The 21,277-nt window shown below is 48.0% G+C and overlaps 1 protein-coding gene across 2 annotated transcripts in view; it reads right to left on the reverse strand.

The window, feature by feature from the left end:
- MICALL1 (MICAL like 1) overlaps window positions 1-21,277 on the reverse strand; it is a 41,075-nt gene that overhangs the window by 3,167 nt on the left and 16,631 nt on the right. The window contains exons 8-15 of one of the 2 annotated variants that reach the window (XM_064283556.1): window positions 20,471-20,835; window positions 18,603-18,988; window positions 15,938-16,072; window positions 15,037-15,163; window positions 14,840-14,930; window positions 14,610-14,683; window positions 8,415-8,529; window positions 8,136-8,182 (exon numbers count right to left, since the gene is read on the reverse strand). In XM_064283556.1, coding sequence (XP_064139626.1) covers window positions 8,136-8,182; window positions 8,415-8,529; window positions 14,610-14,683; window positions 14,840-14,930; window positions 15,037-15,163; window positions 15,938-16,072; window positions 18,603-18,988; window positions 20,471-20,835 — 1,340 coding nt within the window. Of the gene's footprint in view, window positions 1-8,135; window positions 8,183-8,414; window positions 8,530-14,609; window positions 14,684-14,839; window positions 14,931-15,036; window positions 15,164-15,937; window positions 16,073-18,602; window positions 19,019-20,470; window positions 20,836-21,277 lie in introns of both variants that reach the window. The other variant, XM_064283555.1, reaches the window with a different exon arrangement.

The following is a 21,277-nucleotide window of genomic DNA, read 5'->3' on the forward strand; positions in this document are numbered from 1 at the left end:
GGGTGCACAGCTTAAGGCAAACCCACCCTGGAAAAGGTCCCCCCACAGTCCTGTGGGTGTCAGGGCATCCCACACCCATCCTCGGTACCCAGCCACAGGCTTCCTGGCTATAGGCCGGCCTGCCTCCCACACACAGCCCACAGCAAAACACAGGCTCAGGTGCTTGGGCACCTCCATCCCTACAGCACCCACTCCAACCCTCTGTTCAACCCGCCCCCTCACCCTCCACGCCCAGGCTGAGCACACACACGGGTTCATGTGAGTCAGAGCCCCCTGGCACCAGCCTCGTCGCCAGGAGGGGCCTCACCTTTCTTCTTTTTTTTTTTTTTAATATATATATATTTTTTAATTTTTATTGTGCTTTAAGTGAAAGTTTACAAATCAAGTATGTTTCTCATACAAAAATTTATACACATCTTGCTATATACTCCTAGGTTGCTCTTCCCCTAATGAGGCGGCAGACTCCTTCCGCCTACTCTCTATTTTTGTGTCCATTCGGCCAGCTTCTGACCCTCTCTGCCCTCTCATCTCCCCGCCAGACAGGAGTTGCCCACATAGTCTCATGTGTCTATTTGATCTGAGAAGCTCATTCTTCACCAGTATCCTTTTCTATTCCATAGTCCAATCCAATCCCTGTCTGAAGAGTTGGCTTTGGGAATGGTTCCCGTCTTGGGCTAACAGAAGGTCTGGGAGCCATGACCTCCAGTGTCCTTCTAGTCTCAGTCAGACCATTAAATCTGGTCTTTTTATGAGAATTTGGGGTCTGCATCCCACTACTCTCCTGCTCCCTCCGGGATTCTCTGCTATGTTACCTGTCAGGGCAGTCATCAGTTGTAGCCAGGCACCATCTAGTTTTTCTGGTCTCAGGTTGATGAAGTCTCTGGTTTATGTGGCCCTTTCTGTCTCTTGGGCTCATAATTACCTTGTGTTTTTGGTGTTCTTCATCCTCCTTTGCTCCAGGTGGGTTGAGACTAATTGATGCATCTCAGATGGCCACTTGCTAGCATTTAAGACCCCAGATGGCACTCACCGAAGTGGGATACAGAATGTTTTCTTAATAGATTTTATTATGCCAATTGGCTTAAACGTCCGCTTAAACCATGATCCCCAAACCCCCGCCCCTGCTACGCTGGCCTTCGAAGTGTTCGGTTTATTCAGGAAACTTCATTTTTGGTTTAGTCCAGTTGTGCTAACCTCACCTGTATTGTGTGTTGTCTTTCCCTTCACCTAAAAATAGTTCTTATCTACCATCTAATCAGTGAAAACCCCTCTCTCTGTTTAAACTATTTCTCGAATTCTTATAACAGTATTCTCATACAATATTTGTCCTTTTGCAACTAACTAGTTTCACTGAGCATAATGCCTTCCAGATTCCTCCATGTTATGAAATGTTTCACGGAGTAATCATTGTTCTTTATCGATGCGTAGTATTCCGTTGTGTGAAAAGTACCATAACTTATTTATCCATTCATCCAACAAAGGGCACCTTGATTGCTTCCATCTTTTTACTACTGTAAACAATGCTGCAATGAACATGGGTGTGCATATATTTGTTTGTGTAAAGGCTCTTATTTCTTTAGGATATATTCCAAGGAGTGGGACTGCTGGATCATATGGTAGCTCTATTTCTAGTTTTTTAAGGAAGCGCCAAATTGATTTCCAGAGCAGTTGTACCATTTTACATTTCCACCTGCAGTGTGTAAGTGTTCTAGTCTCTCCACAACCTCTCCAACACTTAATATTTTGTATTTTTTTGGATTAATGTCAGCCTTGTTGGACTGAGATGGAATCACTGTAGCTTGATTTCCACTTTTCTAATGGCTAACGATCGTGAGCATTTCCTCATGTGTCTGTTCGCTGCCTGAATGTCTTCTTTAGTGAAGTGTCTGTTCATATCCTTTGCCCATTTTTTAATTTGGTTCTTTGTCTTTTTGTAGTTGAGTTTTTGAAATACGTAGATTTTAGAGATCAGATGCTGGTCGGAAACGTCATAGCTAAAAACTTTTTCCCAGTCTGTAGGTAATCTTTTTACTCTTTTGGTGAAGTCTTTGGATAAGCATAGGTGTTTGATTTTTAGGAGCTCCCAGTTATCTAGTTTCTCTTCTGCATTGTTAGTAATGTTTTATATACTGTTTATGCCATGTGTTAGGGCTCCTAGCGTTGTCCCTATTTTTTCTTCCATGATCTTTATCATTTTAGATTTTATATTTAGGTCTTTGATCCATTTTGAGTTAGTTTTTGTGCATGGAGTGAGGTATGGGTCTTGTTTCATTTTTTTTGCAGATGGGTATCCAATTATGCCAGCACCATTTGTTAAGCAGACTGTCTTTTCTCCATTTAACTGACTTTGGGCCTTTGTCAAATATCAGCTGCTCATATGTGGATGGATTTATGTCTGGATTCTCAATTCTGTTCCATTGGTCTATGTATCTGTTGTTTTAACAGTATGTAGTACAAGGCTGTTTTCACTACTGTGGCAGAATAACAGGTTCTAAAATCAGGTAATTTGAGGCCTCCCACTTTGCTGTTCTTTTTCAGTAATGCTTTACTTATCCAGGGTCTCTTTCCCTTCTATATGGAGTTGGTGATTTGTTTCTCCATCTCATTAAAAAATGTCATTGGAATTTGGATGGGAATTGCATTAAATCTATAGATTGCTTTCGGAAGAACATTTTTAAAATGTTGTCTTCCTATCCATGAGCAAGGTATGTTTTTCCACTTATGTAGGTCTCTTCTGGTTTCTTGCAGAAGTGTTTAGTAGTTTTCTTTGCATAAATCTTTTACATCTCTGGTAAGATTTATTCCTAAGTATTTTATCTTCTTGGGGGCTACTGTAAATGGCACTGATTGGTGATTTTCTCTTCGATGTTCTTTTTGTTGATGTAGAGGAATCCAGCTGATTTTTGTATGTTTATTTTGTATTGTGATACTCTCCTGAACTCTTCTATTAGCTTTAGTAGTTTTCTTGAGGATTCCTTAGGGTTTTCTGTGTATAAGATCATGTCATCTGCAAATAAAAATACTTTTACTTCTTCCTTACCAATCTGGGTGCCCTTTATTTCTTTAACTAGCCTAATTGCTTTGGCTAGGACTTCCAGCACAATGTTGAATAAGAGTGGTGATAAAGGGCATCCTCGTTTAGTTCCCAATCTCAAGGGGAATGCTTTCAGACTCTCTCCATTTAGGATGATGTTGGCTATTGGCTTTGTATAAAGGCCCTTTACTATGCTGAGGAATTTTCCTTCTATTCCTATTTTATTGAGAGTTTTTATCATGAATGGGTGTTCAGTTTTTTCAAATGCCTTTTCTGCATCAATTGATAAGATCATATAGTTCTTGTCTTTTGTTTTATTTATATGATGTATTACATTAATTATTTTTCTAATGTTGAACCATCCCTGCATACCTGGTATGAATCCCACTTGGTCAGGGTGAATTATTTTTTTGATATGTTGTTGAATTCTACTGGCTAGAATTTTGTTGATTTTGGTATCAGGGATATACTGGCTTCGTAGAATGAGTTTGGGAGTATTCCGTCCTTTTCTATGCTTTGAAATACCTTTAGTAGTAGTGCTGTTAACTCATCTCTGAAACTTTTGTAGAACTATGCAGTGAAGCCATCCAGGCCAGGGCTTTTTTTTGTTGGGAGTTTTTTGATTACCTTTTCAATCTCTTCTTTTGTTATGGGTTTATTTAGTTGTTCCACCTCTGTTTGTGTTAGTTTAGGTAGGCAGTGTGTTTCTAGAAATTCATCCATTTCTCTAGGTTTTCAAATTTGTTAGAGTACAATTTTTCATTGTAATCTGATAAGATTCTTTTCATTTCAGTTAGGCCTGTCGTAATATCACCCATCTCATTACTATTTCAGGTTATTTGCTTCCTCTCCTGTCTTTCTTTTGTCAGTTTGGCCAAGGGTTTATCAATTTTGTTAATTTTTTCAAAGAACCAGCTTTTGGTCTTGTTAACTCTTTCAATTGTTTTCCTGTTCTGTATTTCATTTAGTTCTGCTGTAATTTTTATTATTTGCTTTCTTCTGCTGCCTGAGGGTGTCTTTTGTTGCTCTCTTTTTATTTGTTCAAGTTGTAGGGACAATTCCTTGATTTTGGCCCTTTCTTCTTTTTGCATGTGCACATTTATTGACATAAATTGACCTCTGAGCACTGCTTTCGCTGTGTCCCAAAGGTTCTGATAGGAATTGTTTTCATTCTCATTGGATTCTATAAATTTCTTTATTCCATCCTTAACGTCTTCTATAACCCAGTTGTTTTTGAGCAGAGTATTGTTCAGTTTCCAAGGGTTTGATTTCTTTTCCCTGCATTTTCTGTTATTGATTTCTACTTTTATGGCCTTATGGTCAGAGAAGATGCTTTGTAATATTTCAATATTTTGGATTCTGCTAAGGCTTCCTTTATGACCTAATATGTGGTCTATTCTAGAGAATGTTCCATGTGCACTGGAAAAGAAAGTATACTTAGCTGCTGTTGGGTGGAGTGTTCTGTGTATGTCTATGAGGTCACGTTGGTTTATTGTGGCATTTTGATCTTCTGTGTCTTTATTGAGCTTCTTTCTGGATGTTCTGTCCTTCATCAAAAGTGGTATGTTGAAGTCTCCTACTATAATTGTGGAGCTGTCTATCTCACTTTTCAATGCTGTTAAGAGTTTGTTTTATGTATCTTGCAGCCCTGTCACTGGATGCATAAATATTTAATATGGTTATATCCTCCTGATATATTGTCCCTTAAAATCACTATATAGTGTCCTTCCTTATCCTTTGTGGTGGATTTAACTTTCAAGTGTATTTTATCAGAAATTAATATGGCCACTCCTGCTCTTTTTTGATTTTTGTTTGCTGCTTGATCTATTTTTTTTTCCATCCTTTGAGTTTTAGTTTGTGTCTCTAAGTCTAAAGTGTGTCTCTTGTAGGCAGCATATAGATGGATCGTGCTTTTTTATCCATTCTGCCACTGTCTGTCTCTTTATTGGTGCATTTAGTCCAATTTACATTCAGCGTAATTACAGATAGGTATGAGTTCAGTGCTGTCATTTTGATGTCTTTTTTTGTGTGTTGCTGATAGTTTCTTTTTCCCACTTAATTTTTTGTGCTGAGTAGTTTATCTTTATATATTGTCATTTCCTCTTATTCGTTGTTGTTGATTTTGATTCTGCTGAGTATTTTTTTCTTGTATTTTATTTTGATGAGTAGGATTGTTAGTCTCCATTGTGGTTACCTTAATATTCGCCCCTATTTTTCTAGGTGAAAACCTAACTTTTATTTCTTTATATCACCTTGTCTTCCTCTCCATATGAAAGATCTATTACTACATTTCTTAGTCCCCCTTTATTGCTTTAATGTTGTCTTCTTTTACATAATGACATCGCTGTTTCCCTGTTTTGAGTGTTTTTTTAATCTTGATTTATTTTAGTGATTTCCCTACCTGGGTTGACATCTGATTGGTCTGTCCAGTGTTCTAGTCCTGGGTTGATATCTGGTATTATTGATTTTCTAACCAGCGAGCTCCTTTTAGTATTTCTTGTAGTTTTGGTTTGGTTTTTACAAATTCCCTAAACTTCTGTTTATCTGGAAAGGTCCTAATTTTGCCTTCATATATGAGAGCCAGTTTTGCTGGATATAAGATTCTTGGCTGGCAATTTTTTTCCTTCAATGCTTTATATAAGTCATCCCATTGTCTCCTTGCCTGCGTGGTTTCTGCCGAGTAGTCCAAGCTTATTCTTATTGGCTCTCCTTTGTAGGTGACTTTTTGTTTATCCCTAGCTGCTCTTAAAATTCTCTCTTTATCTTTGGTTTTGGCAAGTTTGATTACAATATGTCTTGGTGACTTTCTTTTAAGATCTTCCTTATGTGGAGTTCGATGAACAACTTGGATATATATTTTCTCATCTTTCACAATATCAGGGAATTTTTCTGCCAACAAATCTTTAACAATTTTCTCTGTGTTTTCTGTTATCCCTCTCTGTTCTGGTACTCCAGTCATTCGTAGGTTATTTCTCTTGATAGAGGCTCACATGATTCTTAGGGTTTCTTCATTTTTTTTAATTATTTTATCTGATTTTTCTTCAAATATATTGGTGCCAAGTGTTTTATGTTCAATCTCACCAATTTTGCCTTCCACTTGCTCAGTTCTGCTCCTCTTTCTATTGAGTTGTCTAATTCTGTAATTTTATTGTTAATCTTCTGAATTTCTGATTGTTGTCTCTCTATGGATTCTTCTGGCTTATTAAATTTTTCATTATGTTCTTGAATAACCTTTTTAATTTCTTCACCTGCTTTATCTGTGTGTTCCTTGGCTTGTTCTACATATTGCCTGATCTCCCTCCTGATCTCGTTCCTGATGTCTTGAAGAATTCTGTATATTAATCTTTTATATTCTGCATCTGACAATTCCAGGAATACACCTTCATCCAGAAGATCCCTTGATTCTTTGAGAGCCTGCTGAAGCAATCATGGTCTGCTTCTTTATGTAATTTGATATTGACTGTTATCTCCAAGCCATCTATAAGTTATTATATTAATTTATGTTTGCTTACTGTATCCTAGTTTCTTGCTTTGTTTTGTTTTGATATGCCCAAATAAGTTGCTTGAGTGAGCTGGCTTGATTATTTTCACCTTTGAAGCCCTAACGTCCTGTCACCAGGTAGCTAGAGCTGTTATCAGGTATATCAGTCTAGGAGTCCATTCACTTTTCTTGTATGGATTCTGCTCAGGTGTATAGGTAGTTGGTCATCAAGTGCGTGGTACAGGCTCTGTCCTACAGTCTTAGAGGGGCAGGGGTGATTGGCATAGGTACCAGTATCTGGTTGCAGCAGGGGGTCTCACTCTGAACAAGTCAGGGGGCTGAGAATCGTCCCCCGAGTATCTCTGAGGAAAGTGTGTCCCTCTTCCCTATGGCGTACAGGTGGGTGGGTTCTGTAGACGGACCACGGGCACCCAATGCTTTCAGTTGTAAGGACTAGGATGTACCAGTTATCCATGGACCCCTGTCGTGGTTGGCTGGGTGACTGAGTGGAGCCACTCAGGTGAATACCCTGTTTAATAGGCAAAGCAGTGTCAAACATCAAACACCCACCTCTCCACCGCACAGCTGAAGCAGATGCGGTCTGCCAACAAGGGCCTATTCTCCACACAGGTCCATGTACGGGGGAAAGGTATTCATAGCCCACAGACCATTTATGCCTGGGCAGGTGCTGCTTCTGTCCTGAGCTCCCCAGGTTAGTGGAGCTGGCAGATTATCTTTTTCCCCAGTTGTGAATTTATTCCTTCTCCAAGGCCAGGAGAATGGCCCAGAGCACTCAGCAGGACCCAGGGAAATCAACAACCACCGAAGCCAGCTCGGGGGCTGGGGGCACAGTAAAACATACCCAAGTGCTTAGCTTTTGCTGAGAGTGCCGTTATTCTCTGGCTCTGGAGGTGTGAGTAGGCTGTGCAGCTGGCTGTTTCTCCCTGAGGAAACTGCAGCCAAATGCTACCATCAGCCTGCCGTCGCTCCCAGGAATGGTGCCTGAGGGGTCCCGGTGATTCAGGTCCAGCAATTCCTCTCCACTTTTGAACTGTCTCTCCCTCCCCCTGCCATTCAGTCCATTTTCTAACTTTGCCTTTGATGTTCAGGGGTCCTAGCTTGTCATAAATACAATCGTTTCACTTGTTTTTTCAGGTCTTTGTTGTAAGAGGGTTCACCAGAAGCATGTGACTACTCTACCGTCTTGGCCCCACCTCTTCTTCTTTTTTTAAATAATTTATTTTATTTTTTGATGTTGAGAATATACACAGCAAAAACATACACTAAATAGTTTCTACATGTATAATTCAGTGACATTGATTACATTCTTCAAGTTGTCCAACCGTTCTCACCTTCCTTTTCTGAGATGTTCCTCTCTCATTAACATAAATTCACTGCCTCCTAAGGTTCCTATCCAATCTTTTGAGTTGCTGTTGTCAATCTGACCCCATATAGTTCCTAAAAGAGCACAATGCTCAAGGCAGACATTCTGTACTAGTTAAGCTAAACTACTGTTGGTTTTAGGAAGACTTCAGGGCATATTTTTGGTTTAAGGTTTAAAGATTATTTCAGGGCAATAGTTTCGGGGGTTGATCCAGCCTACATGGGTCCAGAACTCACCTTTCTTCTTGATCATGGCTTCCAACATCTTGTCTTCCTCTTCCTCCCTGAAACAAGACAGGAAAGCTAAGCCTCCATAGGAGGAAGGAACAGATGATTTCCAAGTCCCCTCCTGCCTCCAGTTCTACCCAGAATCCAGCAAGGGCACACTGGGGCTGTTGGTGGGGCAGCAGGGCTGGCCTGGCCCTGAGTGGGAACCACGTCTTGGGTGCTGCCCAACCCTGACCCTTCCCAGGGAAGCGCCCCTGACTGGAGGTCCCCCTCCCTCAGCCATGTCACCTTTGCCGGTCCTCATCCAGGCAGTTGATGATGGCATTGCGCTGCTCGATAAGGGTCACAAGTTCTTGCATCAGCACCTTCTCCCGTCCCCGGTCCTCCTCTGTCCAGTCCTTTTCTGTCCAGGGAGTAAAGATGGGGGGCGTGAGTGGTGGGAAAATCCTCCTGCCTCCCCTAGGAGGCCAGGACCCACCACCTAAGAGAGAAGTGCAGGCTGTGGGCCAGGCCCGTGCTGGGTATTATAACGGCAGAAAGGAGGGGCTCCAAGGGAGGAGGTAACAAGTTCTTGGGGAAATGAAGGTCTTTATATAAAAGAGCAAGAATACTAGACTGTTACCAAACAACTCCCTCCTAGGGGGCCAGTGCCACACATGATCTGAGAACACAGGCCAGCGTGAGCTCAGGGTTCCCCTGTGTTCACCCGCCCATCCCACTAATGTTTGCTAGTGGTTTTTGCAGGGAGGCAGGAAGCGTGCCAGGTCACCAAGGGTCCCCAAAGGTGGTCTAGCCAGCAAAGCTGGGCCAGAGATGGGAGGTAACAGGGAGCCCCAGGGATCCCCACACAGGAGAAGTGATGTGACCCAAGAAGCATACTGGGACATTCGTCCAAGGCCATGGAAGAGCCCCCAACTGCCCAAAAGAGACCAGAGGGGATGCTGGGGACAGGGATCCCAGCCAGGCTTCCCTGATGTTGTATACACCTACTGCCCCTCCTCTCAAGGCCCCGGGGCCATCCCACAGGACCATCCTCAGGGCCTTCCCCCCCAACACCTGCAGCCTCCTAGAAGTTGGGTGCTGTCTTGGATTGAATTTCATCCCCAAAAAATATGTGCCAGCTTGGCTAGGCCATGATTCCCAACATTGTGTGGTTACTCCTATTTTGTGATCAGATTTTCCTCCATTTTGTGATGTGATTTAAATCATAGCCTCCATGCTTGTGGTTATGGCCCCATTTGGGAGTGAGCTGTCCATTATGTTAGTGACACAGGATCACCCTGTTGCCATTGAGTCAATTCTGACTCATAGCGACCCTATTGGACAGTGTAGAACTGCCCCATAGGGTTCCCAAGGAGTGGCTGGTGGATTCGGGCCAACCTTTTGGTTAGCAGCCAGCTCTTAAGCACTGCACCACCAGGACTCTTGAGGCAGGATTAAAAAAAAAAAAAAAAAACAAACTCAGAGCTGATCCTATAGGGCAAAATTAGGTCATGTTATAGAGGATTAGGTTGTTTGTTATGTTAGCAAGGCAGGATTAGGGTGGGATGTAACACACTTTTACAGGTTACAGCCCTGATCTGATGTAAAGGGAGTTTCCCTGGGGGTGTGGCCTGCATCACCTTTTATCTTACAAGAGATAAAAGGAGAGAAAAGCAAGCAGAGAGGGAGGGACCTACTACCACCAAGAAGAGCTCAAAGCAAAGTGCATCCATTGGACCCAGGGCCCCTGTGCTGAGAACCTCCTAAACCCAGGGGAAGATTGATGCCAAGACACACAGAGGTCTCCAAGGAACACCAGGCCCACAGATGTTGAAAGGAGACAAAGACCTTCCCCCAGAGCCGACAGAGAGAAAAAGCCTGCCTCTAGAGCTGCCACTCTGAATTCAGACTTCTACCCTCCGAAACTGTGAGAAAATAAATTTCTGTTTATTAAAGCCATCCACTTCTGGTATTTCTATTATAGCAGCACTAGACTACGAAGACAGGTGCCCACTCTCAGCCTGCCCTCCACAGCATCTTCCACCAAGGCCTCCCTGTCTCCAGGCCTTCTCGGCCACTGCCCCCACTTCCCTACGTCCCCACCCCTTGCCGAAACATGGAGCAGATGGCCCAGCAGAGACTTCAGAATCATCCACCCAAGTTCAAATCCCATTCTTCCACTTCCCAAATCTGAGACCTGGGTAAATTATTGTCCCCGATATGTTGTTTTTGTTAGGTGCTGCCAAGTCAGTTCCGACTCAAAACAACCCTATAGACAACAGAACGAAACACTGCCTGGTCCCAGACCATCCTCAAAATTGTTGTAATGTTGTAAGCCTATTGTTGCAGCCACTGTGTCAATCCATCTTTTTGAGGTTCTTCCTCTTTCGCTGACCTTTTACTTTACCAAGCATGATGTCCTTCTCCAGAGGCTGATCCCTTCTGATAACACGTCCAAAGTATGTGAGACAAAGTCTCACCAACCTCGCTTCTAAGGAGCATTCTGGCTGTACTTCTTCCAGGACAGATTTGTTATTCTTCTGGCAGCCCATGGTATATTCAACGTTCTTTGCCAACACCATAATTCAAAGGCATCAATGCTTCTTCTGTCTTCCTTATTCACTGTCCAGTTTTCATATGAATCTGAGGCAACTAAAAATGCCATGGCTTGGGTCAGGTGCACCTTAGTCTTCAAGGTGACATCTTTGCTTTTTAATACTTTTTTTTTTAATATAATTTTTATTGTGCTTTAAGTGAAAGTTTACAAATCAAGTCAGTCTCTCACATAAAAACTTATACACACCTTGTTACATACTCCAATTACTCTTCCCCCTAATGAGACAGCCCACTCTCTCCCTCCACTCTCTCTTTTTGTGTCCATTTTGCCAGCTTCTAACCCCCTCTACCCTCTCATCTACCATCCAGGCAGGAGATGCCAACATAGTCTCAAGTGTCCACCTGATCCAAGAAGCTCACTCCTCACTAGCATCCCTCTCCAACCCATTGTCCAGTCCAATCCATGTCTGAACAGTTGGCTTTGGGAATGGTTCCCGTCCTGGGCCAACAGAAGGTCTGGGGGCCATGACCACCAGGGTCCTTCTAGTCTCAGTCAGACCATTAAGTCTGGCCTTTTTATGAGAATTCAGGGTCTGCATTCCACTGCTCTCCTGCTCCCTCAGGGGTTTCTCTGTTGTATTCCCTGTCAGGGCAGTCATCCGTTGTAGCCGGGCACCATCTAGTTCTTCTGGTCTCAGGATGATGTAGTCTCCGGTTCACGTGGCCCTTTCTGTCTCTTGGGCTCATAATTACCTTGTGTCCTTGGTGTCCTTCATTCTCCTTTGATCCAGATGAGTTGAGACCAATTGACGCATCTTAGATGGCTGCTTGCTAGCGTTTAAGACCACAGACATCACTGTTCAAAGTGGGATGCAGAATGTTTTCTTAATAGATTTTATTACACCAATTGACTTAGATGTCCCGTGAAATCATGGTCCCCAAACCCCCTGCCCCTGCTACACTGGCCTTTGAAGCATTCAGTTTATTCCAGAAACTTCTTTGCTTTTGGTTTAGTCCAGTTGTGCTGACCTCTCCTGTACTGTGTGTTGTCTTTCCCTCCACCAAGTTCTGATCTACCATCCAATTAGTGAATACCCCTCTCCCACCCTTCCTCCCTCCCTCCTCTCGTAACCACAAAAGAATGTTTTCTTCCCAGTTTAAACTATTTCTCAAGTTCTTATAATAGTGGTCTTATACAATATTTGTCCTTTTGCAACTGACCGATTTCACTCAGCATAATGCCTTCCAGGTTCCTCCATGTTATGAAATGTTTCACAGATTCCTCACTGTTCTTTATCGATGTGTAGTATTCCATTGTGTGAATATACCATAATTAACTTACCCATTCATCTGTTCATGGACACCTTGGTTGCTTCCATCTTTTTGGTATTGTAAACAGTGCTGCAGTAAACATGGGTGTGCATATATCTGTTTGCGTAAAGGCTCTTATTTCTCTAGGATATATTCCGAGGAGTGGGATTGCTGGATCGTATGGTGGTTTTATTTCTAGCTTTTTAAGGAACCGTGCTTTTTAACACTTTAAAGAGGTCTTTTGCAGAAGATCTGCCCAATGCAATGCATAGTTTGATTTCTTGCCTGTGTTTCCACGGGCAATGACTGTGGGTCCAAGTAAAATGAAATCCTTGACAACTTAAATCTTTTCTTCATTTACCATGATGTCCCTTACTGGTCCAGTTGTGAGGATTCTTGTTTTCTCTATGTTATAATCCATACTGAAGGCTGTAGTCTTTGATCTTCATCAGTAAGTGCTTCAAATTCTCCTCGCTTTCAGGTTGTGTCATCTGCATATCACAAGTTGTTAATAAGTCTTCCTCCAATCCTGACACAGCATTCTTCTTCACATAGTCTAGCTTCTCAGATCATTTGCTCAGCATACAGATTGAATAAGTACGGTGAAAGGATACAACCCTGATGCATACTTTCCCTGATTTTAAACCACACAGTATTCCCTTGTTCTATCTGAACAACTGCCCCGTGGCCTACACATAGGTTTCTCACGAGCACAATTAAGTGTTCTGGAATTCCTGTCCTGTGCAGTGTTATCCATAATTTGTTATGATCCACACAGTTGAACACCTTTGCGTAGTCAATAAAATACAAGTAAACATCCTTCTGGTATTCTCTGCTTTCAGCGAGGATCCATCTGATATCAGCCATGGTATCCCTTATTCCACATCCTCTTCTGAATCTGGCTTGAATTTCTGGCAGTTCCCCGTTGATCTACCGCTACAGCCACTTTTGAATGATCTTCAGAAAATTTTACTTGCATGTAATATTAATGATATTGCTGGATAATTTCTGCATTCCCTTGAATCACCTTTCTTTGGAACGGGCACACATATGGATCTCTTCCAGTCGGTTGGCTAGGTAGCTGTCTTCCAAATTTCTTGGTATAGATGAGTGAGTGCTTCCAGCACTGCATCCATTTGTTGAAACATCTTAACTGATATTCCATCAATTCCTGGAGCCTTGTTTTTCAGCCACTGCCTTCAGTGCAGCTTGGACTTCTTCCTTCAGTACCATCAGTTCTTGATCATATGCTACCTCCTGAAATGAACATCGACCAATTCTTTTTGGTACAGTGACTATCCCTGATATACATGTGGGGAAACTGAGGCTCAAGGAGGCTAAGTCCTGGTCCAGTGTCACACTGCTAGCAATGGTGGAACAAGTATTTGATCCCAGGCAGCCTGACCCCTCCAAGCTTTGGCACTAATGGTGACTTTATAAGGCCTCTGCAGCCTTATAAACTGGTCCCGCCCTCCAAGAATGAAGTCTGGGGCAGGATGACAAGCCTGGGATATGCTGCCGCCACAGAAAGGGCTGCAGAAGCAATACAAAAAACCCAGGGCCAGGCTGGCCAGGGATGCACAGGTGCTATTCCCGCTCCGGCCACAGGATGTCGCTGAAGTTCCTGCAGAGAGGCTGCAACAACAATCCAGCCTCCTGGAGATGTGGGAGTGACTTACGGAAGGCAGTGGAGGCTGGGACACTTCCGTGGCTTCCTCAGGGACACTCCTGCCTCTGGACCTCATCCAGCCTCCCCAATTCCCCAGTCAATGAGAGGCAGAGCCACCACCTCAGCAGCTGGAAGGGCCGTGTGTCAGGAGATAGCCCAGCTCAGAGACCTGGATAGGAGCCCAATTCCACTACCAGTGGCAAGTCTGTTAAGCTCTCTGGCCCTCCAGCTCCTCCTGTTAAATAAGGAACAATGATTCCTGCCATCTAGGGTTGGCATGAGGCCAAAACAAGGGAAGCCATGTGGAGGCACGACCCTGGGCCACAGGGAGTGGTCAGAAACCCTGGCTCCCAGTCCTGGACATGCCATAGCCCTGTGGTCCCGCTTTGCCTGTAGCTGCGGCTCAGTTGGTGTCATGGCCCCAGGCATACAAGACCCCAATTCAGCTGCATAATAACCACCAACCCCTCAGGAGGCACAGAGCCCTTCCACATCCACCATCTCCTTGATCCCGAGCATGCCCTAGGAGGTGGTACCTCCATGCCCATCTCACACATGAAACCACTGAGGCTTGGTAAGGCCCAGGAACCTGCCTAGGGTCACTCAGAAAGTGGGTGGCAGAATCCAAGACTGTGAGAACCCACGTCCAATCCTCCCACTGCGCCCTCTCCCCTGGGCCCTGTTGCCCTTCCTGCCCCTCGCTGCTCTGACCTGCTGGCTGTGAGCCCAGTGCTGCCCCTCAACAGGCATCTGCTGCCGCCCACTCATCTGAGCCACCCTGGGCCTGAAGGCTGCAGCCTGGCTCTGTCCGTGACCCTGGGCCTGGAGGCTGCAGCCTGGCTCTGTCTGTGACCCTGGGCCTGGAGCCTGTAGCCCATCTCTGTCCATCCCCTTCCCCAGCCCCTCTTCCATGTCATCAGGGTCCAGCCCAGGGCAGTGCTGGCACGCATGGGGACTGGACTCACCCGGCTTGTTGAGAAGGCACCGAAGCTCATACTCCACGTCAGCCTGGCGCTGCTCCAGGTTTTGCTGCTTGAAGCTAAAGGGTGGGAATAAGCTGACCATTAGCAATTCTGCCTCGAGTTGGAGGCTGCCCTGCCCTGCCAGTGATGAGGAAGATCAGGAAGGTTCTCAATTCTAAGCTCCATGGATTCCGCAAGAGGAGCCCAGGGCCCAGGGAGGAGCGCGGACTCACACATAGATCAGCTCAGACTCCCGCCGCACCAGCAAGTGCTTCTCGTGGATAAGCTTGAACCAGTCCACCAGCATGTCGTCCTCGCGGCTCTCTGCAAACCAGACGCCCTCTGAGCCCAGGGCTCGCCAGCCCTTCCCACCTTTCCCCGGGACACAGGCTGCTGCCACCCCGCAATCCCTCACGGCAGGTCTCCTCACCATTCGCCCCACCACGCAGCTTCTCCTCCAGCAGGACGCCACGGTGTTCAAGGGCATCCAGTTGGCGCTCAATAGTGTCCATCTCTCCGTGGATATCTTCCTCGGGGATGTACTGGTCAGCCTGGACCTGCATAACAGCGCCCCAGTCACCTAAAGGACAGCTGACCCCTCCCCCTGCCTGCCCTCCTATGGCGCAGGCTATAGCCAGGAGCTTTGTCCCTTTGTCTGGCCACTACTGGCCACCATAGGTGTGGCCAACATGGGAATATGTGGGGAAGGAGCTGGTGGGGGGATGGCAGACACACCCAGAGAGAGACACACACAACTTCTTGTTCCCTCATGGACACTCCTCCCTCTTCTCCATCACTCTAGAAACGATGTCCCAGTGTGAATGCATGACCCTGTTACAGAGGTAAGTGGAGAACACTCTAGTATCTTTAAGTGGAAGTATATCATATGAGGAAACCCTGGTGGCGTAGTAGTTAAGTGATATGGCTGCTAACCAAAAAGTCAACAGTTTGAATCCACCAGGCACTCCTTGGAAACTCTATGGGGCAGTTCTACTCTGTCCTATAGGGTCGCTATGAGTTGGAATCGACTCGACAGCAACGGCTGTTTTTTGTTTTTTTTTTTAATATCAAATGAGTATGACCCCTATGGTACTTGAACTATTATCAGTAACAACTAAACGCACCTCCACTGCTTCTGGTTGAAAACGCCTGGTCTACTCTAGATCACCTGGTTGCAAATTAAACCCTCCAGTTGGGCACCCAAGACCCTCTTTAGGACACTGGAGGGCAGCCGTCTCTAGCCTAGACAGCCCATCCCCTCAAAGAACCCCATGGGAAGCCTGAGGGTGCCAGGCCCAGGCGGCTGGTCCCTGGGGTCTCCTGACTGGTACCTTGCGCTTGATGAGCGGGAAGCCATGTCCTGGGGCAGGCGGCCTTGCTGGCTTGGATCCCTTGGTGGCCTTCCTTGTCGCTGGGGAGGCCGTGGGTGATGCCTTTCGGTTAAAAGGGTTCTCCTTGCATGAAGACTGAAGGCAAGGAGACATGACAGAGAATAAGCCTGGGGAGGGGGCACTGAAGGCCTCAGCAGCCTGGAGAAGATGGCTCATGTGGGAATGAGGGAAGCCAGCCTGGACCCAGGGAGAGGAGGGCTTGCCTCTGGGGAGGGGGTCCAGGTAGAGAGGATCTGCCAGCACACAGTCTCCAATGCATTTGGTCATTCAGCGGACATTTCTGGAACATTCCACGTGCCAGTGCTGCAGTGGAAGCTTTTTCTACATCCTGGTTTAATTCTCACAACCACCCTACAAAGTAGGTATTGTAATGCCCATTATGTAGCTGAGTAAGCTCAAGTTCAGGGAGGTTAATAATTCTCTCAAGGTCACCCTTCCCAAGGGCCTGTGCTAAGGGGAAAAGCTGTCTGTTTCAGGGCTGGGGCAGCCATCTACCACTGGCAGGCAGTGGTCAGGCCGTAACTCAGCCAGGAAGTGGGAAAGCAGGATCGCACCTCCATGTGGCTGGCAGCTGAAGGAGAAAGGGAGTCCTTCCCTGCCTGTGAAAGACCCCCTCTCTGTGGACTTGGGAACTCGCAACAAGAAGTCTCACCGCACCACACACACACTTAGAGCCAGGCCTTCATCATCTTGTCCCTCTGAGCAGACTCTGGCCTTCTCTGTGGCCAGCCCTACCACTGGGCATGGCAGGGCACTGCCTGCCACACGGGCAACGTGAATGTTTTCCAACCACTTTTCTCAGCTTGTTGGAAATAGAGAAACCTCAACGGGCCCCCGAGAGAGGCCTCAGGTGGGGCTGTGGAGTGTTCTGTGGAGTGTTTACCCAGCTTTCTCCAGAGCTGGGGGGCGGGGGGAGCTGTTCACCTCACCCGCCAGCTCAGGAAGAGTCTTCCAGGTTGGTAGCTACTCTGGGCTTTCTGAAACATAGAAGGTGCCAAAGCCTGAGACCAGGCACAGCAGAGGGTTTGTTCCCACAAGGCTGCAGCTTCTCAATGAGCCCCTCCCTGTCTTCTGCTCCCACTGCCTCTGCGACACTCTCCTAATCTTGGGGTTAGGGTGGGGGATGGGGGTGCCCCAGGAGGAAGCCCCCTTTGGGCTCTGCCCTTCGCCACACACACCCCAGAGGGCCCCAGCAGAGCCAAAGAGCCTTCAGCCACCGCCAGGGTTTATAGCCTTGGCTTGGCCACAGAACTCCTGCTTCAGACCAAATCGTTCATGGCTCTGCAGTGCAGCAAACAGGTGCTTACCAGGGAGCTGCCTGAAGTGAGGTGGGGAGCCAAAGCTGACCCCCATCTCCCACCACCAGGGAGCCCTCAAAGCAGCTACTCTCAGCCCCTCACTCTCCCTGGGAGCCCAAGGCCCAGGATGAGCGGTGGGGGGGGGGGGGGGGGGCCTTCTCAAGGCCACACAGCAGGGGAGCAGAGCCGAAATTAGCCACAAGTGGCTGTGGCTGGGGGCCAGAAAAGGGTAAATGAAATGATGTTGGAAAAGTACACCTTCACTGCCTGGCACACAGGTAGGAGCCGGACCAACAGCGTCAGGCCACGAGAATGATGACAGCCACCCCATGTGAGCATTTCTGCCACTCTCTGCCGGAGGGGGGCAAGCCTTGGGGCATGCCCAGGGTTGCTGAGTACAGGCAAGTAGACAGACAGAACCAGATGGCACAGAGGGAGGCAAAAGAACCTTGTGAACTCTGTCCCCACCCTGGCGGCCTCCAGGTTCTTGGCACGGGGCTGACAAACAAGTGAGCAAACAGCCTAAAGGGACCATACAGAAAAAGAGCTCCCTGGGATGGAGGCCAGCCAGGCCCTTCTCACTCCCAACTCCACAGCAGACAGGATACAGCTCAGCAACGGTCTGGGTGAGGCCTGGTGTGGGAGCCCCGGAGTGCAGAGGGCTGGGTCTGCTCTCCTTTGTAAACAGCCCCCAACTGAGCACAGCACAGCACAGGAGCTCAATGAAGGTGTTTCTTAGCTCCTTCTGCCTGTTGGCGACTCACCCTTCCTGCAACAAACTCAGTATGCAGTGAAGACCTGGCTGCCAGCACCGTGAGGACAGGGACCACATCTGTATCACCCAGGAGCCCAGGGCCAGACCAGGCACGCAGGAGCTACTCAATGAATGCTGCCTGCCCCATTTTACTGGAGGGGAGACTGAGGTCTCAGGAGAAGAAAAATGACCCTAAGAAGAGAGTCAGCATCTCCCCTGTTCCCAAGACTCCTCTTGTGGCCCAGATGGCCTTGCAGGACGCTCATTTATGCCCCAGCAGATGGGGCCCCCAGGGGGCAAGGGCAGGGTCTCACTGCAGCTCTGCTGAGGGTCTGGCATAATGGAACAGAAGGTAGACATAGGACGGTGGACGGTGGGCAGGACTGGACCCAGCGGGTGGGTGCACAGAGGAGAGGCAGGTAAGCAGGTGTCTGGATTCATAAGTACATGCACCAGTGGGTCGCTAGAGGGGCCAGGTGGGTGGACAGATACATAGATGAACGAGAAGAAAGAGATCAATTTGTCCTTTGTTGAGGGTGGAAGGGACACTCACCTTTACCTGGAGCTGGGGTGATGAGGCTCCAGCGGAAGGTGCAGGGCTCCCGTCTCCAACCAGCAGGAGAGGGGTGGGGGTAGCACCACTACAGGGCTTGGCTGCCTGGGGATCCAGGCTGACCCTAGTATTGGTGGTGAGGCCAGGACTGGCTTGAGGCATCTGGTCTGCGTTGGGCTGCCCCAGCTCCCCCAAGGAGGACAGGGAGGAGTCGGCAGAGCGGGCAGCAGAGGTGCCAGGTGGACCAGGGGCGTGGACCACAGGTTCCGAGGAACTCTTAGGCACAGGCGGTGGTTCCAGAAGCTCCTGGCTGGTGGTCTGGCTGGAGCTCTCGGATGACAGGCTCTCCACACTGAGGGCAGGCGATGGGGTGGACGAGGGGGGCTCTGAGTGCGAGAGGCGGGAGGTGTGAAGCACTACACAAACGAGAAAGTGGGCACCATGTAAGGGGGCCCAGTTAGGGCTTCCAGCCCCACCTGACATGCTCCTCCCTCAACAGAGGTGCATGTGGCCCCAGAAACCCTACCCCTTCCATGTCCAGGTGGGGAACCTGAGGCCAAGAAAGCAGCAAACGCATGATACAACCAAGGTCATAACATGGGTCACAGTATCCTAGTGTTTCCAACACTCCTGGCGCCCGCCTGCACTGCATGGCACATTTATGGTCCTGGGTTTCCTCAGCACGTCTGCCACCTCCACGCCCCACAGTCCTACAGCTCCGCCATATCCAAGCCTCACCCAAAGTAAAGCCAAATTTAAAAGGCGAAGCTGTCAGGTGAGGGAGACGTGACTGTGGTGCAGTGGATGGCCAGAAAGAAGTGAGGCCAGCCTCCCTCTGCCACTGACCCTGCAGCAGAGGGGGAAGAGAGGTAGCCCTTGCAGTGGCCGCTCGGAGCCAGGCAATCCATGTGCCACTTTAACCCTCACAACACGCTTCAAGGTACTGTCACTGGCGTTTCCAGGTGAGGCAGCAGACTTAGAGAAGGAATGCACCCCAGCAAGGGTTGGGTCTGACACCAGAGCTGATCCATGTCCACTGTACCCTGCACCCACAGCTAGTGGGTCCCAGGGCTCCAGACAGGGGTTGGGTTGGGGCCCCCAGACCACCTGTGACTGGTCATCACTAACATGCTCTCAGCCCCAGTGTCTGAGGGGTCCCACTGAGGTCTTGGAGCAACCAGACCCCAGCCATGGGAAAAAGGTGATGAGCCCAGGGCCTACGAAGACTGCAAGAAGGTGAGAGGCAAAACACACAAGCCTGGACAAGGGAGGAGGCACAGGACAGACAGAGGCTCAGCACCCTAGAGCCAACCCAACACACCATTTTACAGATGGGGAGACTGAGGACAGACTCAGGGTAGGAACTGCTCCAAATCCCCATGCTCAAGTCACACATAGCCAGGTCAGAGCCCAGGTCGGCTGGCAACTGGAGTGAGAGTGATAGAGTTAGGCAGGATTAGAGGTATCTCCTACCAGGGCCTTCTCTGAGCCCAACACTGCCAAGCACTGTACCAGATCCACACTCAGTTCTCACGACAGCCCTGTGAGGTGGGACTGAAGGGCTATGCGTATGGAAGCTGGAGCCAGACTGCCTGTGTTCAAATCCTGCCTCCACCACTGAAGCACTTGGAGGCCTTGGGCAAATTACTCCCTCTATGCCTCTGTTTCTTCACCTGCAAAATGGGGGTAATGACACCTACCTCACAGGTTTGTTCTAGGATTAAGTGGGAGAATACATACATGTAAAACATGTGGCACCTGGCCCAGAGAGGCGCTGTGGTACCACACCCCCTTCCCCAGCCCTGTGCTGGCCCTCATTTACACCCCCGGTTCCAATGGTTAGGAGAACTCCCAGGGATGATACTCACCGAGTGGGGACGCGCTGGGCGCTCGAGGGGCGGGGCGCTTCTTTGTCTTGGGGCTACTTGTGGGGGTGATGCCATACCAGGGGTGCAGGGACTTGGCTGTGGACTCCAGGTGGGCCAGGGAAGGGCCAGTGGCCAGGCTGGATGCAGCCAGGGACTCCTCCTCCTCCTCCTCAAAGGGGTTATAAGGCTTGGGCTCCAGGGCGGCCACTGGGCTCTGCGGGGCTACCTCTTCCATGTTGCCATTCTCCCCCCGCCTGCGGCCTGGAGGCTCGGGGCTGCTGCTCGGGGGTGGAGGGGCTGGCTTCTTCTTTGGCTCTGCCTGCACCAGTGTGATCCATGGGGGGTCCTTTCTGGGAGCCGGAGGCCTGGAAGGAGGCAGGAAGAAAAAGAAACCACTGTGAGGGGTGAGGGCTCAGTTTCCTTCTCTCTGGACACTTCTATGTCTATTTCAAAGGGCACCCCCTTTGAGAAACTGCCCCCTGCCCCTCTCCCCACCAGCCCAGCAGGGCCAGTCTGGTCCATTCATATCCCAGCCAGGCCCCTTGGAGGTGAACCTTCAAGTCACACAGCCATAGCCACCCTAGCCAAGGAAAGGACTGACAAGGGGCTGTACCACTTACAACCTGTGTGAGTTGGGGAAAGTTACCTGGCATGTCTGTATATCAGTTTCCCCATCCATTAAATGGGGGTAATAATAACACCCACCTCACAGCGTTGTTATAAGGAGCCAATGAGAACCCGTGAAGCACTGGGCACAGTGCCTGGCACTGTGCTTATAAACATCACCTACTACTACAGCTATGGCCA

The sequence above is a fragment of the Loxodonta africana genome, chromosome 4 (assembly GCF_030014295.1).
Source record: "Loxodonta africana isolate mLoxAfr1 chromosome 4, mLoxAfr1.hap2, whole genome shotgun sequence".
In the NCBI taxonomy this organism is placed as follows: domain Eukaryota; kingdom Metazoa; phylum Chordata; class Mammalia; order Proboscidea; family Elephantidae; genus Loxodonta; species Loxodonta africana.